The following is a 25242-nucleotide window of genomic DNA, read 5'->3' on the forward strand; positions in this document are numbered from 1 at the left end:
CCAGGCTGGTAGGGGCTTAGCCATATTTCAAGGGGCATATTATTATTGTCTGCAAGTTTGAAGCTGAGTTCCACATCCATATTCAACCATCAGGAAGGGATAGAACAGATTTCCTCTTTAAGGAAGTGATTGAAAATGAAAGTGAAGTCATTCAGTCATGTCCGACTCTTTGCAATCCCGTGGACTGTAGCCCACCAGGCTCCTCCATCCATGGAATTCTCCAGGCAAGATTACTGGAGTGGATTGCCATCTCCTTCTCTAGGGGATCTTCCCCACCCAGGGATTGAACCTAGGTCTCTGGCATTGCAGGCAGATGCTTTAACCTCTGAGCCACCAGGGAAGCTGGTGGCTAAAGGAAGTGATTAGGCTAAAGTCATATACTTTGCTTCTGCTCACCTTCTACTGGTGAGAACTTTGGCCACTTAGAGACCAAAGGGGACTTATCTCCCCTTGAGTAGCCATGTGCCCATGTTGGGTAATTAGCTGACTCAGTTATTTGAGTGCACCCCACCACCACTCAACTCTATATTCAGAAGTTATACTTTCTTTCTATTCTTCGAAAGAAAAGATAACTGATGCTGTGATGGTCACAGACATAATAGCTGAAAACTTCCCCACAGTGGAAAAGAAACACATCTAAAACCCAGGAGATTGCAGAGAGTCCCATATAGGATTAACCCAAAGAGTGACACATCAAGACACACTGGAATTAAAATGAGAAAAATTAGAAAAGGAGAAACAGCAGAAAGGACCAAGAAATGATGGAGGACATTACTGTTGCAGTTGAAAGCGAGAAAGAAATCCCTGGTCACCAATCTACAGGACTTTAAAGAACATATAAATATCACAGATTATCTGACCTTTTACAAAACCCTCAACTTTTGTATAGCAGGGCTTCCCTGGTGGCTCATATTGTAAAAAAAAAAAAAAAGCATCTGCCTGCAATGTGGGAGACCCGGATTCGATCCCTGGGTCAGGAAGATCCCCTGGAGAAGGAAATGGCAACCTATTCCAGTATTCTTTCCTGAGAAATTCCATGGATGGAGGAGCCTGGTGGGCTACAGTCCATGGGGTTGCAAAGAGTGGGACACAACTGAACGACTTCAGTTTCACTTTCACTTTCAACATTTGTATAAGGTCCACTGTTGTTATGTCTGTTTTTGTGGGGAGAGTTGAGGGTGGCCAAGGTTGAAGGGTTATGAACTGGTTTGGCTTGCTTTGTTTTGTAGAAATCTAGGTAGGTATATTAGCTTCCTACTGCTGCTTTAGCAAATTACCACAAATTAGTGCCTTAAAACAGTACCAATTTATTTTCTTATAGTTTTGGGGCTCAGATGCCCAAAATGGGTTTCACTGGGCTGAAACAAATGGGGAGGATCCATTTCCTTGCCCTTTTCAGCTGCTAGAGTTGTATTCCTTGAATTCCTTGCCTCATGGCCCCCATCTCCCTCTTCAAAGCTGGCATCACTGCATCTTCAAAAATCTTTCCTCTCTAACTTCCATCTTCCTCTTATAAAGAGTCTTGCAATTACATGGAGCCACTCCAGATAATCCAGAAATCATTTTCCCATCTCAAGATCATGTCATTTAATCATGACTGTAAATTTTCTTTTGCTATGTAAAATATACTCGTAGATTCTGGGGATTAGGAATTGGTTATCTTTAAAGAGGTTATTGTTCAGCATACCACATTAGGTATCCTGTTAGCTTAGAAGGTGGGAAAGAAAATTTGCTGTGATTTGGAAAAGTTAGGTCTGGGACATCTGGAAGATATGAAATAATATGGGTTAAAAGGTAAATTAAAATAATTTATTCTGTCATCATTTCTAATATGAAGTAGCACTCATAATTATCTGAAAATTCTTATTGAAGCATGAGAGCAATATGTCGCTTTAGCATTTTATTCATTTGACAAGTATTCATTGAGCATATATTAGGTGTCAGACTATGAATTCCAGAGTACTTAACCAAGTGTAACATTTCCTTTCAGGAAATTTCAGTTTTGTGGGGCAGAGAGAGAAGGACATTAGTAATTTCACTACAGTGTGATGAATTTAATAATAGGTATTCAGAGCATTAAGGCAAAACATAGGAACAACATCCAACTATCTGATCAAAGAGGACTGGAAATGCATCTCAGATATATCAGTCAGGGTTCAATCAGAGAGGCAGAACCAGAGGTTTGACTGTAAGCAGCTGTGGAAGCAGGTGAAGAAATCTCTGCAAGGTTGCTCTCTTCACATCTGATGTTGGAGCTTGAAGTCTGCAGGACAGGCAACTGGGAAGGGAAGGTGGGTGTAAAGTGGGGAGCAGGGATAAGGTAGAACCCACAAGCTGGGGACTGTGTCAGGCTCTTGCTGCCTCCGACACTGAGGATGTTGATGATGTGGTTGTCCTGCACGAGAATTTGGTGTCTTTTGTCAACATTACTCAACCCACTTGCCCCAGAAGTGACAGAAGCTGGAGGAAGACCCAAGGGAAAGTAGAGTGGCCCATGCCCCACACCAGCGAGGTGAGCTGGCAGAGAGATGAAAATGTGTGTGAACTGCAAGTTGACCCATCCCAAAGCCACAACACTGGAAGTAATGGAAGAAAAGGGGCTTTCATCTAACTATAAGTGATGTTCCTGTGGCTTTGACACAGGTGGGAGGAAGGTAAGGTGAGGTGAGTGGAAGATGAACCTGAAGCCTTAAGTCAGGCAAGATCACTGCAGGTCAGCATTTATATATCAACTTTCTTATAAACCAGAATAAAGTGTTAAACTGGATCCTGATGGCAATGGGGACCACTAACTAGGTTGATTATGCAGTTTTCATTTCAAAAAAGTTTAAAGCCATTAGCAGAGCACACTCTTCCCCTCAGGTTTCAACTCTACTTATTCTTCTCTCCTTAACCATCTGTTTCCACAACAAACTCTCCAGCTTCCCCCAACACTCTTCTTGTCTCAATATCTCTACCTGGAAAAGTTTGCCTGCTCTCAATCTTCTTCCCCTGCAATGCTATTTCTTCCTTTGTAAATACTGCACAAGGAGATCAAACCAATCAATTCTAAAGGAAATCAACACTGAATATGCATTGGAAAGACTCATGCTTAAGCTCCAATACTTTGGCCACCTGATGGGAAGAGCTGACGCATTGGAAAAGACCTGATGCTGGGAAAGATTGAAGGCAAAAGGAAAAGGGGGCAGCAGAGGATGAGATGGTTAGAGAGCATCACTGACTCAATGGACATGAGTTTGAACAAACTCTGGGAAATAGTGAAATACAGAGGAGTCTGGCATGCTGTAGTCCATGGGGTCACAGAGTCGGACATGACTTAGGAACTGAACAACAACAGGCAGCATACAGTGCAGGATGGAAAGAACAATACTGTGTGTCTTCCTGAGGATGGGAACCTTGTTGACATCATCCAAATATTCCCGCACAGTGTCTGGCACTTAGAAGATGTTCAGTAGGTAAGTACTGACCGCATCAAGATCCAAGAGTTTCTCATCAAACACTTTGCTTATATGTTTTTTTCAGTTTTATTAGTGGTTTTGAAGAAGTAAGGCTTTTTAATCATTGTCAGACAGAGAGAGGCTGTACATTTCTACGTTTGAGCAGAGGATCAAGAAGAGACTATAAAAGTTTCTTGAATCCTTCACAAAAATATCTAAAAAGGACTCCAGTTATCAAGGGAGAAAGGAAATCATTTCTCTTATGAGGAGTGCTCCAAGGCACTGGGGAATCTTGCATTCTTTACCGATGCACCTTCATTCTTTACCAATCCATCTTCATAATTATCATTTATGACGGCTTCTTTATCATTCCTGATTTCTTTAATCCCCATAGGACTGCCTGTCAGGTCCTTGGTCGGGTTATAATTATAAAGAAGCTTCAGTTTTTTTAAGTAGATGAAGTTAAACAGTCTTTGGAAGCTTTGTTTAATATTTGAGGTAGTCAATTTATACGCTACTTCCATAAAAATTTTGTTTGTTTTTTCTGCCAACTCCCTGATCACAGGATCTTCATCCCGAATCACTCGGTCAATAGCTGTAACAATAGAAAGGCCATTAATTCAAAACATTGCTTTCATAGTCTGAGAAGCTCTCAGACTCAAAACAGTCTCACTACCTTTCGCAGGAGCCCTGCTGCCCTAATTTTTGTTACTTAGACAAATAGCATCCAGGAAGTTTTTGTCTTCTGTCCTCACTGGACCTCATTATGTGCTGAGGGCATATTATGTGTTGAGCATTCTGCTAGACAGCATAAATATATATTCATGAATAGGCACAATATTGCTCAGAATAATGAAAAAATTAGAATCAGTCTAAATGTTCATCAGCAGGAAAGGGCTTAAAATTATTAATGTAATATCATAAAGCCAAATGGGACATACATGTTAAATGATGATGTAGACTCATGTTTCTTAGCATGAAAAGATGTTTATGAGTAAGTGAAAATATTATAAAACAATTATGATAGTTTAAAAAATAAATACACAATAGTTTATATTCTTTAAAAATACCTGCAATTAAATATATACCAAAACGCAAATATCATTATATCCAGATGCTAAGCCTGTGGGAAGTTATTATTTTCTTTCTTAATAAAAAGAAATAGAGAAGGAAAAAACAGATAGATGTAGAAATGAGAGAAAAAGGAGAAGGAACAGGAGGAGGAAGAGAGCAAACAAAAATATCTGAGTAACATGGAGAGAGCGCTTAGCATTTAGCAGGCTGTTAATAAATATGAGTGAATGAAAAAATGAAGAAGGAAGAAAATGATGTGTCAATGTAGGTTCATCAATTGTAACAAATATACCACTCTGCTGGGAGATGTTGGTAATAGGAGGAAGCTGTGCATGTGTGGGGGCAGGAGGTATACAGGAAATCTCTATCTTCCACTCAGTGTTTCTACTAATCTAAAATGGCTCTTCAATATAGTTTGTTACCAAAAGAAGGAAGGAAGGCAGCCACCTTATTTTCTGCTGCAACCTGTTTGAAATTCTGATCCTGAAGGGGAAATAGGCAGAGGCCGAGAGAGATCCAAACATTTTGATAGAATAAGTATTGAAAAGTGAAAGTGAAAATCATTCAGTCGTATCCGAGTCTTTGCAACCCTATAGTCCATGGAATTCTCTAGGCCAGAATACTGGAGTGGATAGCCTTTCCCTTTTCCAAAGGATCTTCAAAACCAAGGTTGAATCCAGGTCTCCCACATTGCAGGTGGATTCTTTACCAGCTGAGCTTCCAGGGAAGCCCAAGAATACTGGAGTGGGTAGCATATCCCTTCTCCAGTGGATCTTCCTGACCCAGGAATAGAACTGGGGTCTCCTGCATTGCAGGCGGATTCTTTACCAAATGAGCTATCAGGGAAGCCCAAGTCACTCAGTCATGTCTGACTCTTTGTGACCTCGTGGACTATACAGTTCATGGAATTCTCCAGGCCAGAATACTGGAGTGGGTAGCCTTTCCCTTCTCCAGGGGATCTTCCCAAACCAGGGATCAAACCAGGGTCTCCTGTATTGCAGGTGGATTCTTTACCAACTGAGGTATCAGAGAAGCTCTTCTGATGCAAGTATATATTGCTATCTCCTAAAATGTAAATTCTCTAAGGAAAGGGACTTTGCTTTGTCTGCTGCTGTATGTCCTGCTCTTAGAATAGTGCTGTCATATAGTAGATGCCAGATAAATATTTGTTGAATGAATTAATGAGTGATTGAATTAACTCTCTGTAGTTCCTAAGGATTCTAGGATGATAGCTAGGTCTCAGATAATGAGAGGGGTAGATGGAGAGACTGAAGCAGAGAGAGAAAGATAGAGGGAAAGAATAAAAAGTAAAAAAAGATGTCCCTTAACCCAGTCCTTCTACTGATTTCCCCTTAACCACCTAACTACCTCTGTAGTACTCTCCCATCCCTGGCATCACTATAGAGCTCAGATATAAATGGAATCACAAATAGGGAAGTTATTTAGGCCTATATATAAAGATTTCATTATAATTTCAACACTTACCCTCAAGCATAACATCAATTTCATCTCTGAGCAGTAAATGGCCACCCAATTTTGCCAAGTACCCTATGCACAAATTAAAATTAAAGTTATCCCAAAATATATTATGAAAATACATTATCTGATATTATCTACCATCAGTGCTTTCTTCAAAGCAAAATATCTCTAGATTATTCTTGAATAATCTATTAGTGATTTAAAATAATTAATAAATCTTTATTGAGATATATGTGTGTGTATAAATGTGCACAAATCACATTTGTATACCTTAATAAATGACCAGAGTGAATACTTGTAGCTACCATCTAGGCCTTTAAATAGAATATTACCATTATCCTAGGAGCCGCCTTTATGTCCTTCCCAATTTCCTCCTTCACCTTTCAGAATATATTCTTGTGCTCAACACTACATTGTGAGATTTGTCCTGTTTTTAAACATAGCAATAGTTCATTCATTTCCATTGCTACATGACAGAGGTTAGTAATGTCCTCTCGAAACAGAGCCATGCTTATAGGCTTATTTGCTTATGGATCATCTCCAGCTTTTCTCACCCTACAAACAGCAGAGTTGAGTGGTTGCCACAGAGCCTGGTATTCAAAGCCTGAAATATTTCCTATCTGGTTCTTCACAGAAAGAGTTTTCTGAATGCTTTTTGTATGCTATGCCATCTTATTAATGTATCACTTTTTAGCCATTCTGCTTATGATGGACAATGTGTTGTTTTTAATTTGAGGCTATTATGAGTAGTGATGTTATTGTGGGCATTCTTGTACATGAACTTTGGTGTAGATTTATATGCATTACTGTTTGGTATATAGCTAGGAGTGGACTTACTAGCTAATGAATATGCTTGTGGTCACCTTTAATCATTACTGCAGAAGAGTTGCCAAGGTGATTACCAATTTTCACTCCTACCAGCATTGTATGAACATTTCTACTGCTTTCCATCCTCCCTAACACTTGATAATTGTTAGTCAATCTTTCAGTCAATCTCATGGGTTTGGTGGTATTATTATATTGGATACACAAATTGGATATATAATTTTATATATATTTAATATATAATTAGATATATAATTTTGTATATTGGATATACAGTCGTATATTTCTTTTGCAAAATGTCTGTTCTGTATGTCTCTTGCCTGTTTTTCTATTGAGTTGTTTTTAAATTATTTATTTTTGGGCATTTTAAATTCTGGTTACTAGTCTTTTAAAAATATTACACCTATTACAAATATTTTCTCCTACCCCAGGGCAAAACTTTTCCATTTGTACTTTTCTTTTTGATGAGCAGAATTATTTATGTTTTGGCTGTGCTGGATCTTTGCTGCTGTGCAGGAGTTTTTCTCTAGTTGTGGCTAGTGGGGGCATCTCGTGGTGGCTTCTCTTGTGGATCACAAGCTCTAGAGCACAGGGTCCACAGCTGTGGCACGTTGGCTTAGTTGTCCTGAGGCATGTGGTATCTTTCCAGACCAGGCCTCAAACCTGTGACCCTTGCATTGGCAGGTGGGATTCTTAACTGCTGGTCCACCAGAGAAGTCCTCTAAATTATTGCAGTCCAATTTACAATTAGTGAGTTTTGGAGTCCTGATAAGAAACAATGGCACCCCACTCCAGTACTCTTGCCTGGAAAATTCCATGGACGGAGGAGCCTGGTAGGCTGCAGTCCATGGGGTCGCAAAGAGTCGGACACGACTAAGCGACTTCACTGTCACTTTTCACTTTCATGCATTGGAGAAGGACATGGCAACCCACTCCAGTGTTCTTGCCTGGAGAATCCCAGGGAAGGGGGAGTCTGGTGGGCTGCCATCTATGGGGTTGCACAGAGTCGGACACGACTGAAGCGACTTAGCAGTCGCAGCAAGGTCATAAAGATATTCTCCCATATTTACTTCTAGAAACTTTATTGTTTTACCCTTTCACATTTTTGGATTTCAAATTCAACTGAAATTATATGGCATAAAATAGGGGTTCAAGCACTGTTAAGAGAGAAAAAAAAGTCCTTTCCTATTGCTTTGTAGGATCATTTACATCAAAAATTGTGTGAGGGTCAGTGTCTTAACTCCAGTCTATCATTGTGCCATTTCTATATTACCTTAATATATGATAGGTCTTGATATCTGATGGTATAAATTCTTCAACTTTGTGTTGGCTATTCTCAAACCCTTAAATTTTATGTAAAAATTAGAATCAACTTCTCATATTTCATATACATACACACCCAAAACTCCTGGTAAAATTTTGTTTGGGGTTGTATCAGATATACCAATCAAGTTGAGGAGAGCTGACCATGTTACAATATTAAACCTTTAATCCATTAACATGATATATCACTTTAAGTATTTTAAAAAACTTCTCAGAATTTTCTAGTTTTGTTTTGTTTTGTGTGTGTATGTTTATGTATCAGTCTTGTACCTCTTTCCATAGTTTTATTTTGGGATATTTGATAAATTTTGGTGCAATGTATTAGGCATTAAAAGATTAATTTTCTAATATTGTTAAGTGTGTAGAAACTCAGTTGATTTCTATATATTGGTATTATATATAGAAAACTTGCTAAATTTAATTCCTATAATTTTTCTGAATTCTTTCTAGTGTTCTAAATACTCAATTATTTATCTGCAAATTTTGGAAGTTTTATTTTCTTTTTTTCCAAACTTATCCATTTTATTTCTTGTTATTACCTTATTTGGGAAATTCTTGGTCATTATCTCTTTAAGTATTTAGTCTCATTTTTTCCCACTATCCTCATGGAAGTGTATATTAGGCCTTTTAACCATATCTCATGTTCTTATGCTCTTTTCATATTTTCCATTTTTATCTTTTCAAGTTTTGATCTTGAGGCTGAATATTTTATTCTGATATTTCTTTTTTCTCTTCCTAAATTTATTTATTTTAAATTGAAGGATAAGTACAATGTTGTGTTGGTTTATTCTGACATTTCTAATTCTCTTAATCTCATTTCAGTTCTTTCTAATCTGCTGCTAACTTCATTCATTGAGATCTGCATTCTATCTCATTGTGTAATCTTTTGAACATACTAATCATATTTATTTAAAACTTCATATCTGATAAAGTTGAATAACTGTACATACTAGATTCTGTTTCTACAGTTCTTGCTTGTAATTAAAAATCTAAATGATTTTTTAAAATTAAATATCAGTTATAGTGTATACAGGTTTGTGTCGATACTGTTAGTCTCTGGGCATTTTATCTTCTCCCAGAGAGGATTTGTTTTTGCATTTTTGGCACGCAGTTAGGCTAGAAGTATATCTCTTTAATTCAACCATGGAGTTAGATATTCAAAGATTCAATAATTATAAGGGCTGGTATATTTTTAGTTTACTCTTACTTCTAGGGTAGAGGCATCAGGGATCAAGTAGAAAACTTGGGTGTTTTTACCAGGATCCCTCCTCATTGTCAATCCACTCCAAGTTTTGTTCCACTGGTTCAGTGAAACAGCTAAAATTTCTTCATAGTTTATCAGCCTCCCACTACCCTTTTTGAAATTAGAATTGGAAAATCTATAAAGGAAAATAACCCTCAAGTATCAGGCCTACTTCTTTTAGTTTTTCTACTCTTTACTGCCTTTATAAAAGCTTTTAAATGTTTTCAGATAGACTTAAAAATATTTTTGTTGATATTCTTATTATCTTCCTTTTACACATCATAAAAATTCATGTTATTGTTGTTTAGCCACTAAGTCATGTCTGCCTCTTTTGTGACCTCATGGACTGTGGCCCCACCAGGTTCCTCTGTCCATGGAATTCTCCAGGCAAGAAGACAGGAGTAGGTTGCCGATTCCTTCTCCAGGGCATCTTCCCAACCCAAGGATCAAACCTGCATCTCCTGCACTGACAGGCAGATTCTTTACCACTGAGCCACCAGGGAAGCCTGATAAAAATTCATAAGGATAAAGAAATCTGGTGAAGGTCACATGGCTAGTAGGTATTCATTCTGAGATTTCAGTGGCAGCTTATATATTCTCACCAATATTTCACATTGCCCCTACCTCAGTCAAAATAGGGATCACAAAAATCACAGCAATATATTATTTTGATAATATGATTTACAGATAATAAAATTGGGATATTCTCATTGACAGGTGGAACATGGGCTTAAGAATTTAAGACAAATGCTTAAAGACAAAGCCCTGTGTTGTGGAGGTATCCTTAACTGGCATACTTTTGCTTAATTTTGTAATCCAGTGTAATTCCTTTTAGAGTTAGATGGAGGGTACAAATAAACAAATGAAAATTTCCTATGCTAGAGAGTACTAATTGTCCCTATTGTCAAATTACTTTGCCAACAAAGGTCGATCTAGTCAAAGCTAGGGTTTTTCCAGTAGTCATGTATGGATGTGAGAGTTGGACTATAAAGAAAGCTGAGCACCAAAGAATAAATACTTTTGAACTGTGGTGCTGGAGAAGATTCTTGAGAGTCCCTTGGACTGCAAGGAGATCCAACCAGCCCATCCTAAAGGAAATCAGTCCTGAATTTCATTGGAAGGACTGATGTTGAAGCTGAAACTCCAATACTTTGGCCACCTCATGTGAAGAACTGAATCACTAAAAAAGACCTGATGCTGGGAAAGATTGAAGGTGGGAGGAGAAGGGGACAACAGAGGATGAGATGGTTGGATGGCATCACTGACTCAATGGACATGAGTTTGAGTAAGCTCCAGGAGTTGGTGATGGACAGGGAAGCCTGGCATGCTGCAGCCCATGGGGTCACAAAGAGTTGGAGATGACTGAGTGACTGAACTGAATTGAACTTAGTGTGTGGGGAGGAGCAATTAGGGATTCTACGGGAAATAAATGAGATTTTAAGGGAATAAATGTGATGGGAAAAAAAAAATCTCAGTCCATAGCAAAAATGATTAAAGTATGGCACTATGAATATTATCAGATAAATTATTCACAATGTACAAATACTTTTTCAGGAGAGATAAGTAAATGATAAAGTTAGATAAAATATTCTGCTTTAACAGATACTGTTAATCTGTTAATAATAGTTTGATTGTATAGAACTTAGTTTGTTGTTCAATGGACAGTGAGGTAGCAGAAAAGTAGCAGGACAATGCTAAGGTTTTGAAAATATGTAATATGAAACAATTGTTAGTAATAATAATAATATTAGTTTTCTTATGTTATCTTATGAATTAGCTTTCATTTCATTTTAATGATGAACAATTTGCATTATTAATTGCTTCAGTTTTTCTTACTGGTTATTTTAATAAAATGTGAATTACAGATAAATGATAAGCTTGCATAATGAAAGGAAGCGATATTACAAAGTTCCCATATAATACAACATCAAATAAATTTTCTTAGCATTTAATTAAAAAAAAATTACTTCTTTATCTTTAGTTCTCTTAGTAAAACTAAAGTGAGTTTTAGCTGGACACATGGTTGTTGAGCAGATGACTAGACTTTCAAGACTTCTCTGCAGCTAGGTATGGGGACATGTCTATGTTCTGGGCAAATGATCATTTAGTAGGTTATATTCACTCTTTACAGAGATGGCTGTGTCCTCTTGATATATTTCCCTTTCCAGTTGACTGTTACATAGAAGTGGGGGCAGGAGCTAGAGCAAACATCTTGGCTCTGATGTAGGAAACTGTATGATGAGAATACAAGAGCAACAAAAGAACTGGCACCAGTCTACTTACACTAGGATTGGTAAATAAGAAAGAAACCAGCTGCTATCTTGTTTAAGCCATAATTAGATTAATCCAGTGACACCTTTTGCCCTTCATGTTTTTGCTTATTTCTTGGTGTAATGCTGCTAATACTGTCTGCAGTGCAGGAGACCTGGATTTGATTCCTTGGTTGGGAATATCCTCTGGAGAAGGAAAAGGCAACCCACTCCAGTATTCTTGCTTGGAAAATCCCATGGACAGAGGAGCCTGGTGGGCTACAGTCCTTGGGGTCACAAAGAATCCGACATGACTGAGTGACTAACACACACATAATACTGCTAAAATGCTGACGTTAATCAGAAAAGACAAAGAAGGATAAAAACCACATGCTAAGAATGATGGCATTATAAATCCAATGATGCAATGAATATCTACATACACATATCACTTCTCATATGTGAGTATATCAGAGGATAAATTCTCTTGGGAGGAGACTATTGAGTCAAAAGAACATGCATCTCACATTTGGATGGATATTGCCGAACTGTTCTTAGAGATTGTAGCTATTTACACTAACCAGTAATGTGATTGCCTATTTCCTGCAACCTGGACAGAACTGTAGAGTATAAACTTTTTTGTTCTTTGTCAGTTTGAATGATGGAAACACTTTATCAATTGTTTGCATCACTTTTTGAATGAAGCTGTGAAAATTTTATGTATATGAACCAAATAAATTTTTTCATGTATTTTGCCCATTTTCCTAGTGGGTTGTTTCTTTTCTTAGGGATTTGTAAAGATTATTTGCTATGCCGTGTTTAGTTGCTCAGTTCAGTTCAGTTCAGTTCAGTCGCTCAGTCGTGTCTGATTCTATGAGACCCCATGAATCGCAGCATGCCAGGCCTCTCTGTCCATCACCAACTCCCGGAGTTCACTCAGACTCACGTCCATCGAGTCAGTGATGCCATCCAGCCATCTCATGCTCTGTCATCCCCTTCTCCTAATGCCCCCAATCCCTCCCAGCATCAGAGTCTTTTCCAATGAGTCAACTCTTCGCATGAGGTGGCCAAAGTACTGGAGTTTGAGCTTCAGCATCATTCCTTCCAAAGAAATCCCAGGACCAATCTCCTTCAGAATGGACTGGTTGGATCTCCTTGCAGCCCAAGGGACTCTTAAGAGTCTTCTCCAACACCACAGTTCAAACTCATCAATTCTTCAGTGCTCAGCCTTCTTCACAGTCCAACTCTCACATCCATACATGACCACTGGAAAAACCATAGCCTTGACCAGATGGACCTTAGTTGGTAATGTCTCTGCTTTTGAATATGCTATCTAGATTGGTCATAAATTTTCTTCCAAGGAGTAAGCGTCTTTTAATTTCATGGCTGCAATCACCATCTACAGTGATTTTGGAGCCCCACAAAATAAAGTCTGACACTGTTTCCACTGTTTCCTCATCTATTTCCCATGGAGTGATGGGACCGGATGCCATGATCTTCATTTTCTGAATGTTGAGCTTTAAGCCAACTTTTTCACTCTCCTCTTTCACTTTCATCAAGAGGCTTTTTAGCTCCTCTTCACTTTCTGCCATAAGGGTGGTGTCATCTGCATATCTGAGGTTATTGATATTTCTCCCAGCAATCTTGATTCCAGCTTTTTTTTCTTCCAGTCCAGCGTTTCTCATGATGTACTCTGCATAGAAGTTCAATAAGCAGGGTGACAATATACAGCCTTGACATACTCCTTTTCCTATTTGGAACCACTCTGTTGTTCCATGTCCAGTTCTAACTGTTGCTTCTTGATCTTCATACAGGTTTCTCAAGAGGCAGGTCAGGTGCTCTGGTATTCCCATCTCTTTCAGAATTTTCCACAGTTTATTGTGATCCACAGTCAAAGGCTTTGGCATAGTCAATGAAGCAGAAATAGATGTTTTTCTGGAACTCTCTTGCTTTTTCCATGATCGAGCGTATGTTGGCAATTTGATCTCTGGTTCCTCTGCCTTTTCTAAAACCAGCTTGAACATCAGCAAATTCACGGTTCACATATAGCTGAAGCCTGGCTTGGAGAATTTTGAGCATTACTTTACTAGCATGTGAGATGAGTGCAATTGTGCGGTAGTCTGAGCACTCTTTGGCATTGGTTTTCTTAGGGATTGGAATGAAAACTGCCCTTTTCCAGTCCTGTGGCCACTGCTGAGTTTTCCAAATTTGCTGGCATATTGAGTGCAGCACTTTCACAGCATCATCTTTCAGGATTTGAAATAGCTCCACTGGAATTCCATCACCTCCACTAGCTTTGTTCATAGTGATGCTTTCTAAGGCCCACTTTTGACTTCACATTCCAGGATGTCTGGCTCTAGATGAGTGATCACACCGTCATGATTATCCGTGAGTTTAGTTGCTCAGCTGTGTCCAACTCTTTGCTACCCCATGGACAGAGTAGCCTGCCAGGCTTCTCTGTCCATGGGGATTCTGCACGCAAGAATACAGGAGTGGGGTGTTATGCCCATCCTTCAAAGGATCTTCCCAAACCAGGGATCAAACCCAGGTCTTCTGAATTCAGGCAGATTCTTTACCATCTGAGTCACCAGGGAAGCCCAAGAATACTGGAGTGCGTAGCTTATCCCTTCTCCAGGAGATTTTCCTGACCCAGGGTCAAACCAGGGCCTCCTGCATTGCACGCAGATCCTTTACCAGCTGAGCTACCAGTAAGAACTTATTCACCCTTTATATATGATATGTGTTATAAACATGTTTTATTACAATTTGCCTTTTGAATTTGTTTATAGTGGTTTTTACTTGCAGAAATGTTTACTTCCACATAGTGTGTCAAGTTTTTCTTTATGATTTTTACTTAGAATAATCTTACCTACCCCATGATTATAAAGCAAATTCTTCTAAATTTTGTTTAATTTCACTTATATTATGGTTTAATTTTTAGTATCTGAGCTTTGACCATCTGGAATTTATCTAATGTAAAAATTAAAAGAGGGGTAAAGTAATCAAAAAAATTCCAGATGGCTCACCAGATGTTCCCAAACCATTTAAGGAATATTCCATATTTTCATCGCTATTACTAAAAACCAATGATTTACTTTAAAAAATTGTACATTTTAGTAGTTATTTTTGAATGGTATTTTATTCCACTTTTCTATTTATTCCACATGATTATAATTACTGTTGTGTTAGTTGCTCAGTCGTGCCTGACACTTTGTGACACCATAGACTGTATAGCCTGCCAGTCTCCTCTATCCATGGAATTCTCCAGTCAAGAATACTGCAGTAGGTAGCCATGCCTTCCTCCAGGGGATCTTTTGGACTCCGGGATCGAACCCAGGTCTCCTGCATTGCAGGTGGATTCTTAACTGAGCCACCAGGAAGCCCAACTGTAGCTATAGTAATATCTGATAAGGCTAGTCCACTTTCTTTTTTGGTTAGAACTTCCTGGATATTCCTGCATGGTAACTTTTCTACACCAATTTTAAAATTAGCATGTCAGTTTTGAAAAAAGTCCCAATGATATTTTAATTGGCATCTCATTCCACGTACAGACTGATTTAGGAAACAATTAAAGGACAGAAATAGTATGGACCTAACAGAAGCAGAAGATATTAAGAAGAGGTGGCAAGAATACACGGAAGAACTGTACAAAAAAGCTTTTCACGACCCAGATAATCATGATGGTGTGATCACTCACCTAGAACCAGACATTCTGGAACGTGAAGTCAAGTGGGCCTTCAGAAACATCACTATGAACAAAACTAGTGGAGGTGATGGAATTCCAGTTGAGCTATTTGAAATCCTAAAAGATGAGGCTGTGAAAGTGCTGCACTCAATATACCAACAAATTTGGAAAACTCAGCAGTGGCCACAGGACTGGAAAAAATCAGTTTTCATTCCAGTCCCAAAGAATGGCAATGCCAAAGAATGCTCAAACTACCACACAATTGTACTCTTCTCACACACTAGCAAAGTAATGCTCAAAATTCTCCAAGCCAGGCTTCAACAATATATAAACCGTGAACTTCCAGATGTTCAAGCTGGTTTGAGAAAAGGCAGAGGAACCAGAGATCAAATTGCCAACATCTGCTGGATCATCAAAAAAGCAAGAGAGTTCCAGATAAACATCTATTTCTTCTTTATTTAGTATGACAAAGCCTTTGACTGTGTGGATCAAAACAAACTGTGGAAAATTCTGAAAGAGATGGGAATACCAGACCACCTGACCTGCCTCTTGAGAAACTTGTATGCAGGTCAAGAAGCAACGGTTGGAGCTCGACATGGAACAACAGACTGGTTCCAAATAGGAAAAGGAGTACATCAAGGCTGTATATTATCACCCTGCTTATTTAACTTATATGCAGAGTGAAGTGAAGTGAAGTAAAGGTCTCTCAGTCATGTCTGACTCTTTGTGACCCCATGGACTATACAGTTTATGGAATTCTCCAGGCCAGAATACTGGAGTGGATAGGCATTCCCTTCTCCAGGGGATCTTCCCATCCCAAGGGTTGAACCCAGGTTTCCCACATTGCAGGCAAATTCTTTATCAGCTGAGCCACAGGGAAACCCTATATGCCGAGTACATCATGGGAAACCTGGGCTGGAGGAAGCACAAGCTGGAATCAAGACTTCAGGGAGAAATATCAATAACCTCAGATATGTTCAACATTCAGAAAACTAAGATCATGGCATCCAGTCCCATCACTTCATGGGAAATAGATGGGGAAACAGTGGCAGACTTTATTTTTTGGGGTTCCAAAATCACTGCAGATGGTGACTGCAGCCATGAAATTAAAAGATTCTTCCTCCTTGGAAGAAAAGTTATGACCAACGTAGACAGCATATTAAAAAGCAGAGACATTACTTTGCCAACAAAGGTCCCTCTAGTCAAAGCTATGGTTTTTCCAGTAGTCATGTATGGATGTGAGAGTTGGACTATAAAGAAAGCTGAGCACTGATGAATTGATGCTTTTGAACTGTGGTGTTGGAGAAGACTCTTGAGAGTCCCTTGGATTGCAAGGAGATCCAACCAATCCATCCTAAAGGAAATCAGTCCTGAATATTCATTGGAAGGACTAATGCTGAAGCTGAAACTCCAATACTTTGGCCACCTGAAGTGAAGAACTGACTCATTGGGAAAGACCCTGATGCTGGGAAAGATTAAAGGTTGGGGGAGAAGGGTATGACAGAGGATGAGATGGTTGGATGGCATCACCAACTCAATGGACATGAGTTTGAGTAAATTCTGGGAATTTGTGATGGACAGGGAGGCCTGGCTTGCTGCAGTCCATGGGGTCGCAAAGAGTTGGACATGAATGAGTGACTGAACTGACACATTTAAAATTTGATTCTTTCCATAAATGTCGCTTATACCTTTCTATTTATTTAATTTTTCTTTGTGTATTTCAGTAATACTTGCAAGTCCTTCATGGAAATACTGCATACATTTCAAAGTTTCTTTTTAGATCTTCCTTCCATTAACATGATCTGATACACTTTGAACTGATTTTTGTATCGTTGTAAGGTAGGAATTTGTGTGTGTGTGTGTGTGTGTGTGTGTGTGCATTTTCATTGCCTTAGCACCTTTTATTTGACAGCCCATCATTTCTGATGTGATATACATTGCTAGTTCTAATATTTATATTAGGAGTTTTTGTATGTGTGGATCTGTTTCTAGGCTTTCTATACTGTTTCACAGGTTTCATCTTTCCTTGAATGAGTAACAGATCGTCTACAATTTGTTAGTTATATCTCATATGTTGGTCTTGAGCTTCCACATACATCCAGAATCAATTTGTCAAGATCTATGGATCTATTTTTTTATTATAATTGTATTTAATTTACTGATTAGTATTTCTCAATGGGGGCTCAGAGGGAATTCTAGATGGGATAAGTTGTGACTAGTACTGTTACAATTACTACTGAATACTAAGCATACTCCTGTAACATTAAATGCATTCAGTTCAGTTCAGTTTAGTTTAGTCGCTCAGTTGTGTCCAACTCTTTGCGACCCCATGAATTGCAGCATGCCAGGCCTCTGTGTCCATCACCAACTCCTGGAGTTCACTCAAACTCATGTCCATTGAGTCGGTGATGCCATCCAGCCATCTCATCCTTTGATGTTTCCTTCTCCTCCAGTCTCCAATTCCTCCCAGCATCACAGTCTTTTCCAATGAGTCAACACTTCGCATGAGGTGTCCAAAGTACTAGAGTTTCATTTCAGCATCATTCCCTCCAAACAAATGCATTCAGTTCAGTTCATTTCAGTTCAGTTCAGTTCAGTCACTCAGTCGTGTCTGACTCTTTGCGACCCCATGAATTGCAGCACGCAAGGCCTCCCTGTCCATGACCAACTCCTGGAGTTTACTCAAACTCATGTCCATCGAGTCGGTGATGCCATCCAGCCATCTCATCCTCTGTCGTCCCCTTCTCCTCCTGCCCCCAATCCCTCCCAGCATCTGAGTCTTTTCCAATGAGTCAACTCTTCGCATGAGGTGGCCAAAGTACTGGAGTTTCAGCTTCAGCATCATTCCTTCCAAAGAAATCCCAGGGTTGAACTCCTTCAGAATGGACTGGTTGGATCTGCTTACAGTCCAAGGGACTCTCAAGAGTCTTCTCCAACACCACAGTTCAAAAGCATCAATTCTTCGGCGCTCAGCCTTCTTCAAAGTCCAACTCTCACATCCATACATGACTACTGGAAAAACCATAGCCTTGACTAAACGGACCTTAGTCGGTAGAGTAATGTCTCTGCTTTTGAATATGCTATCTAGGTTGGTCATAACTTTTCTTCCAAGGGGTAAGCGGCTTTTAATTTCAAGGCTGCAATCACCATCTGCAGTGATTTTGGAGCCCCCCCAAAATAAAGTCTGACACTGTTTCCCCATCTATTTCCTATGGAGTGATGGGACCGGATGCCATGATCTTCGTTTTCTGAATGCTGAGCTTTAAGCCAACTTTTTCACTCTCCTCTTTTACTTTCATCAAGAGGCTTTTTAGTTCTTCTTCACTTTCTGCCATAAGGGTGGTGTCATCTGCATATCTGAGGTTATTGATATTTCTCCCAGCAATCTTGATTCCAGCTTGTGTTTCTTCCAGTCCAGCGTTTCTCATGATGTACTCTGTATAGAAGTTCAATAAGTAGGGTGACAATATACAGCCTTGATGTACTCCTTTTCTAATTTGGAACCACTCTGTTGTTCCATGTCCAGTTCTAACTGTTGCTTCCTGACCTGCATACAGATTTCTCAAGAGGCAGGTTAGATGGTCTGGTATTCCCATCTCTTTCAGAATTTTCCACAGTTTATAGTGATCCACACAGTCAAAGGCTTTGGTATAGTCGATAAAGCAGAAATAAATGTTTTTCTGGAACTCTCTTGCTTTTTCCATGATCCAGCAGATGTTGGCAATTTGATCTCTGGTTCCTCTGCCTTTTCTAAAACCAGCTTGAACATCAGCAAATTCACGGTTCACATATAGCTGAAGCCTGGCTTGGAGAATTTTGAGCATTACTTTACTAGCATGTGAGATGAGTGCAATTGTGCGGTAGTTTGAGCACTCTTTGACATTGCTTTTCTTAGGGATTGGAATGAAAACTGACCTTTTCCAGTCCTGTGGCCACTGCTGAGTTTTCCAAATTTGCTGGCATATTGAGTGCAACACTTTCACAGCATCATCTTTCAGGATTTGAAATAGCTCGACTGAAATTCCATCACCTCCACTAGCTTTGTTCGTAGTGATGCTTTCTAAGGCCCACTTGACTTCACATTCCAGGATGTCTGGCTCTAGGTGAGTGATCATACCATCGTGATTATCCTGGTCATGAAGATCTTTTTTGTACAGTTCTTTCGTGTAATCTTGCCACCTCTTCTTAATATCTTCTGCTTCTGTTATGTCCATACCATTTCTGTCCTTTATCAAGCCCATCTTTGCATGAAACGTTCCCTTGGTATCTCACATTAATGGACACTAAATGCTATATGAACCTGAAGTAAGCAAACAAGGGATCCTGGGGTATATAAAACACAGAGGTCAGTTTTCAGAGGCATGGAGAAATGTAAAAAATAGTGAAAAATGGATTGGGAGCTGGAAGTCCTACTGTTAAGCATATACTGTATGTTCTTCAGTTCAGTTCAGTCGCTCAATCATGTCCAGATCTTTTCAACCCCATGGACTGCAGCATGCCAGGCCTCCCTGTCTATCAGCAACTCCCAGAGTTTACTCAAACTCATGGCCATTGAGTTGGTGATGCCATCCAACCATCTCATCCTCTGTCATCCCCTTCTCCTCCCACCTTCAATTTTTCCAGGCATCAGGGTCTTTTCAAATGAGTCAGCTCTTCACATCAGGTGGCCAAAGTATTGGAGTTTCAGTTTCAGCATTAGTCCTTCCGATGAATATTCAGGACTGATTTCCTTTAGGATTGACTGGTTGGATCTCTTTGTAGTCCAAGGGACTCTCAAGAGTCTTCTCCAACACCACAGTTCAAAAGCATCAATGTCAGTGCTCAGCTTTCTTTATAGTCCAACTCTCACATCCATACATGACTACTGGAAAAACCATAGCTTTGACTAGATGGACCTTTGTTGGCAAAGTAATGTCTCTGCTTTTTAATATGCTGTCTATGTTGGTCATAACTTTTCTTCCAAGGAGCAAGGGTCTTTTAATTTCATGGCTGGAGTCACCATCTGCATTGATTTTGGAGCCCCCCAAAATAAAGTCCGTCACTGTTTCCATTGTTTCCCCATCTACTTGCCATGAAGTGATGGGACCGGATGCCATGGTCTTAATTTTCTGAATGTTGACCTTTAAGCCAACTTTTTCCCTCTCCTCTTTCACTTTCATCAAGAGGCTCTTCAGTTCTTCTTTGCTTTCTGCCATAAGTGTGGTATCAATTTCATATCTGACATTATTGATATTTCTCCTGGCAATCTTGATTCCAGCTTTTGCTTCATATACCCCCGCATTTCTCATGATGTACTCTGCTGCTGCTGCTGCTAAGTTGCTTCAGTTGTGTCCGACTCTGTGTGACCCCATAGACAGCAGCCCACCAGGCTCCCCCGTCCCTGGGATTCTCCAGGCAAGAACACTGGAGTGGGTTGCCATTTCCTTCTCCAATGCATGAAAGTGTAAAGTGAAAGTGAAGTCCGCTTAGTCGTGTCCGACTCCTAGCAACCCCATGGACTGCAGCCCACCAGGCTCCTCTGTCCATGGGATTCTCCAGGCAAGAGTACTGGAGTGGGGTGCCATTGCATTCTTGGGATATACTCTGCATATAAGTTAAATAAGCAGGGTGACAATACACAGCCTTGATGTACTTCTTTCCTGATTTGGAACCAGTCTGTTGTCCCATGTCCAGTTCTAACTGTTGCTTCTTGACCTGCATACAGATTTCTCAGAAGGCAAGTCAGGTGGTCTGATATTCCCATCTCTTTAAGAAATTTCCAGTTTGTTGTGATCCACACAGTCAAAGGCTTTGGCATAGTCACTACAGCAGAAGCTGTTTTTCTGGAATTCTCTCGCTTTTTCGATGATCCAACTGATATTGGCAATTTGATCTCTGGTTCTTCTGCCTTTTATAAATCCAGCTTGAACATCTGGATGTTCTTATGCAATAATTTATCCATTCCTTCTTTAGTTGGCTGAATTCCATCCATCAATGCTTTCTTTAAGAATTCATGGTAATGAAGTTTTGCTGAGTTTTTGTGTTTTAGAAATATTTATTATCTTTATAGTTGGATATAATTTTATTGGAGCTTCCCTTGTAGCTCAACTGGTAAAGAATCTGCCTGCCATGTAGGAGACCCTGATTTGCTTCCTGGATCAGGAAGCTCCCCTGGAGAAGGAATAGGCTACCCACTCCAGTATTCTTGGGCTTCCCTGTTGGCTCAGATGGCAAAGAATCCACTTGCAGTGCAAGACACCAGGGTTTAACCACTGGGTTGGGAAGATCCCCTGGAGGAGGGCATGACAACCTACTACTGTATTCTTGCCTGGAGCATCCCCATGGCAGAGAGCTTGGCGGGCTATTGTCCATGGGGTTGCAAAGAGTCAGATACGACTGAGTGACTAAGCACAGCACAGCATAATTTTGATGATCTAAAATTCTTTGGTCACATATGTTTCTACTAAGGATTTGTAGGTATTATTGTACTATATTTTAGAGTTGAATACTGAAGTGGAGAAGTGTAATGGAAGATTAATTTATTTTGTAATGTATAGGTGACTTTTTTTACCCAAATGTTCAAAGAATTCTTTAACTCTAAAGTCCCATAACTTTGTTAGGAATGTTTTATTCTGTATAAAATATGTCTTGAAAATTTTTACCACTTCAGTATATTTAATTAAAAATTCTTTTAGTTTTTAAATTTTATCTTTGAATACTTTTTTCTGTTTTAATTGTTCATTTTTTTTCAGGGATATTATCTTTCTGTAATCTGTCTTCTCTATTGTTACTCCCTAACTTTTCAAACTATTTCTTATTGGTTTACATCTTATTTTGCTAACATTTCTCAACCTTTTACTCTTGTCCCTTACAGGGTTATCAACACTATGTATTTTCTTCCATTGCCTGCAATGTAGTTTTTGTTTTCTTTAATAATGGTTATATATTTTTCTTATACTTTCTACCATACTTTGAAAGATTATTTTTCATGTGCTCCCATTTTACCATTATATATTCCTGAGCACTTATATCTATAGACCTTTATTTTTAAAAGTTTTGGATTCATGGATATAATTATTATCATTTTCAAGTACTCTGTAGAAACTTTTTTTTGAATTTGATTTGTCTCCTGCATTGCAAGTGGACTCTTTACCACTGAGCTACCTGGGAAGCCCACAAGTATGATATGACTAAGTATTTTCTCATTCCTTGATGCCCTACGTACTTCCTGATGGCAAATGGGAACTCCTTCCTCTCATTCCAAATCTTTGTGGTAAGAAGCTAGAAGGAAAAAAACTGGTTGGTCAGATTTGTTCAAGGTCAAAAATTTTGGTTGTCTTCTTTTAGAATCTAACTGTACTCCCTCAACTCTACATTTTCTTTTTTTGAACTTTATTGGATTTGGTAGCTCTTCTTCATCTGTTGTGGGCTTTCCTGGTGGCTCAGATGGTAAAGAATCTGCCTGCAATGTGGGAGACCCAGGTTCAGTCCATGATTTGGGAAGATCCCCTGGAGAAGGGAATGGCAACCTACTCTAGTATTCTTGCCTGGAGAATTCCATGGACAAAGGAGCCTGGCAGGTGATGGTTCATGGGTTGCAAAGAGTCGAACAGGATGGAGCGACTATCACTCATATGTTGTAATTTGTGTTAGAGATGTTCATGTTTTGTTAAAGACTGGCATTTAAAAAATGTATTATTCTTCAATGGGGAGAGGTGATTTTTAAGCAGCAAAGGAGAACTGTAGTGGTTTGCCACCTTCTTAAATTTTGAAATTAATCTGGTTGAATATTTTGTATGATAGTTTAATTACATACTTATACTCAGCTATGTATTATAAAATAGAACTCTATTCTCATCATATATTTTAACTTCTGCTCATTATAGATACCATCATGAAAATTGGAGTCCATCCTAAACAAAGAAAATCTGTAATTTTTTCAAGGAATCTTCTAGCTGCTATCCATTCCTTACCTGTTAAGACAAATTAGGAAATGAGAATTGAATTTTACTTACCTAGTAAAATAACTGATCCTCTTCTCAGATATGTTCTGGAACTCTCCAGGAATCCTAAGGTCTCAGATATCAAATCTCTAATGTATTTTTGATGAGAAATAAGCTGAAAATAAAAAGGAAAAAAATTCTCTCATTTCTTGAAAATACACATATGCTAAATTCAGAGAGGTTTCCAGGGAAACGAACTTGGTTGCTTATACCAAATCAGGGCCAGGTTAAAACTTGGGGGTTTCTATGTAGGAACGTTACTCTCTTGCTTGCAGGTATTATTTAGCTTGCTATATGATATCCAGTCTTTGGGTTTCCAACCTTTGGTTAAAATCCTTCCATCCCTACCTGTCTATTGTTGCAGTTTATGCTGATTTTCAGAAAACCAGCTCATTCAGGCACAGAAAAGTAATTCCAGCTTTTCTTTTGGTGATCTGAAATGCTGTGCCCATCTTTACACTGCTCAGAGTAGGTGGGTTGGAGGAAGAAAAAATAGATGATCCATGTAAAGGAGAAGAAAGTGGGAGAGTTTAATTTTTCTCTGGTCTCAAGCCCTGGCTGTAACTGTCCATTTATTATCTTCTCTTCAGAGTCCTTCTAGATTCACCTTGTGCCCATTATGCTTTTCATCACTTTGTATATCCTTTAAAATGGTTTCTGTAACTCTTAAGATAGTAAATCTTGAGTGGACACTTACAAGATTGTTACAGATGTTGAGCACCACCAGCTCAAAATTGTAATATTCATCCTTTAGGAAATATGATGTTGACCATTTTAATTCTGAGGCACAGATTTTTAATGTATATTTACACGCCTGTGAAACAGAAAAAGGTCAGTAAAGATCCATTCCATCTGGTGTTATATAAAACACTGTGATTCTCTGCAAAACTAAGGAAAACAAAATTTCAGGACTTACTTTAACTACTCTTTCCTCTGTATCTTCCAAAAACAGGATCAGAGGCACCAAGCCTGCATAAACCACATTGTTTAGCATCCATGTGTATTGACTCATGTCCATGAGTAACTGACCAAAGTGGTGAATGGCCATACTCCGAACACCTTCATTACCCTAAAACATGAACATGGAAAAGACCTCATTTGAGGATATATACACACACACACACTATATATATATACCAACATATAGTAAGTATATATATATACACACACACACTATATAGTATATATATTTATATCATGTATATACACTATATATGATGTGTATATATGTGTGTGTGTATATTTATCATTTGTCTTTAGAAAAGATTCACCTTGGGTCTAAGAAGTCACCTCTTCTTCTGATTTTAAAGTAAGACTTACTTACCAAAATTCATATTACATGAAAGAAAATCCCCTGTGAAAAGTGAGCTTCTTAAATTTAGGAAGATAGTATTTAATAACATACTAAAGATATAACTGGGGATGGTCTTGATCACGGTCTCCTGTACAATGTCATGAACCTCCATCCATAGTTCTTGTTCCTTGGAAGAAAAGCTATGACCAACCTAGACAGCATATTAAAAAGCAGAGACATTACTTTGCTAGTAACAGTCCATCTAGTCAAAGCTATAGCTTTTTCAGTAGCCATGTATGGATGTGACAGTCGAACCATAAAGAAAGCTTAGAGCCAAAGAATTGATGCTTTTGAACTGTGGTGCTGGAGAAGACTCTTATGAGTCCTTTGGACTGCAAGGAGATGAAACCAGTCAATCCTAAAGGAAATCAGTCCTGAATATTCATTGGAAGGACTGATGATGAAGCTGCAACTCCAATACTTTGGTCACCTGATGCGAAGAACTGACTCATTGGAAAAGAGCCTGATTCTGGGAAAGATTGAAGGCTGGAGGGGAAGGGGATGACAGAGGATGAGATGGTTGGATGGCATCACCAACCTGATGGACATGCGTTTGAACAAGCTTTGGGAGTTGGTGATGGACAGGGAAGC

At 39.0% G+C, this 25242-nt stretch overlaps 1 protein-coding gene across 1 annotated transcript in view; it reads right to left on the bottom strand.

Annotated features, from left to right (window-relative positions):
* Nucleotides 1–2149: 2149 nt before the first annotated feature.
* The window catches only part of MROH9 (maestro heat like repeat family member 9), a 97773-nt gene continuing 74680 nt past the window's right edge, over nt 2150–25242 (bottom strand). Inside the window, exons 18-23 of the mRNA XM_040262840.1 lie at nt 24214–24366; nt 23995–24111; nt 23310–23412; nt 5997–6059; nt 3743–4032; nt 2150–2395 (exon numbers count right to left, since the gene is read on the bottom strand). Of these exons, the coding sequence (XP_040118774.1) occupies nt 2150–2395; nt 3743–4032; nt 5997–6059; nt 23310–23412; nt 23995–24111; nt 24214–24366 (972 nt within the window). The remainder of the gene's footprint in view (nt 2396–3742; nt 4033–5996; nt 6060–23309; nt 23413–23994; nt 24112–24213; nt 24367–25242) is intronic.

This window comes from Oryx dammah, unplaced genomic scaffold (genome assembly GCF_014754425.2).
Source record: "Oryx dammah isolate SB20612 unplaced genomic scaffold, SCBI_Odam_1.1 HiC_scaffold_21, whole genome shotgun sequence".
Taxonomy (NCBI): Eukaryota; Metazoa; Chordata; class Mammalia; order Artiodactyla; family Bovidae; genus Oryx; species Oryx dammah.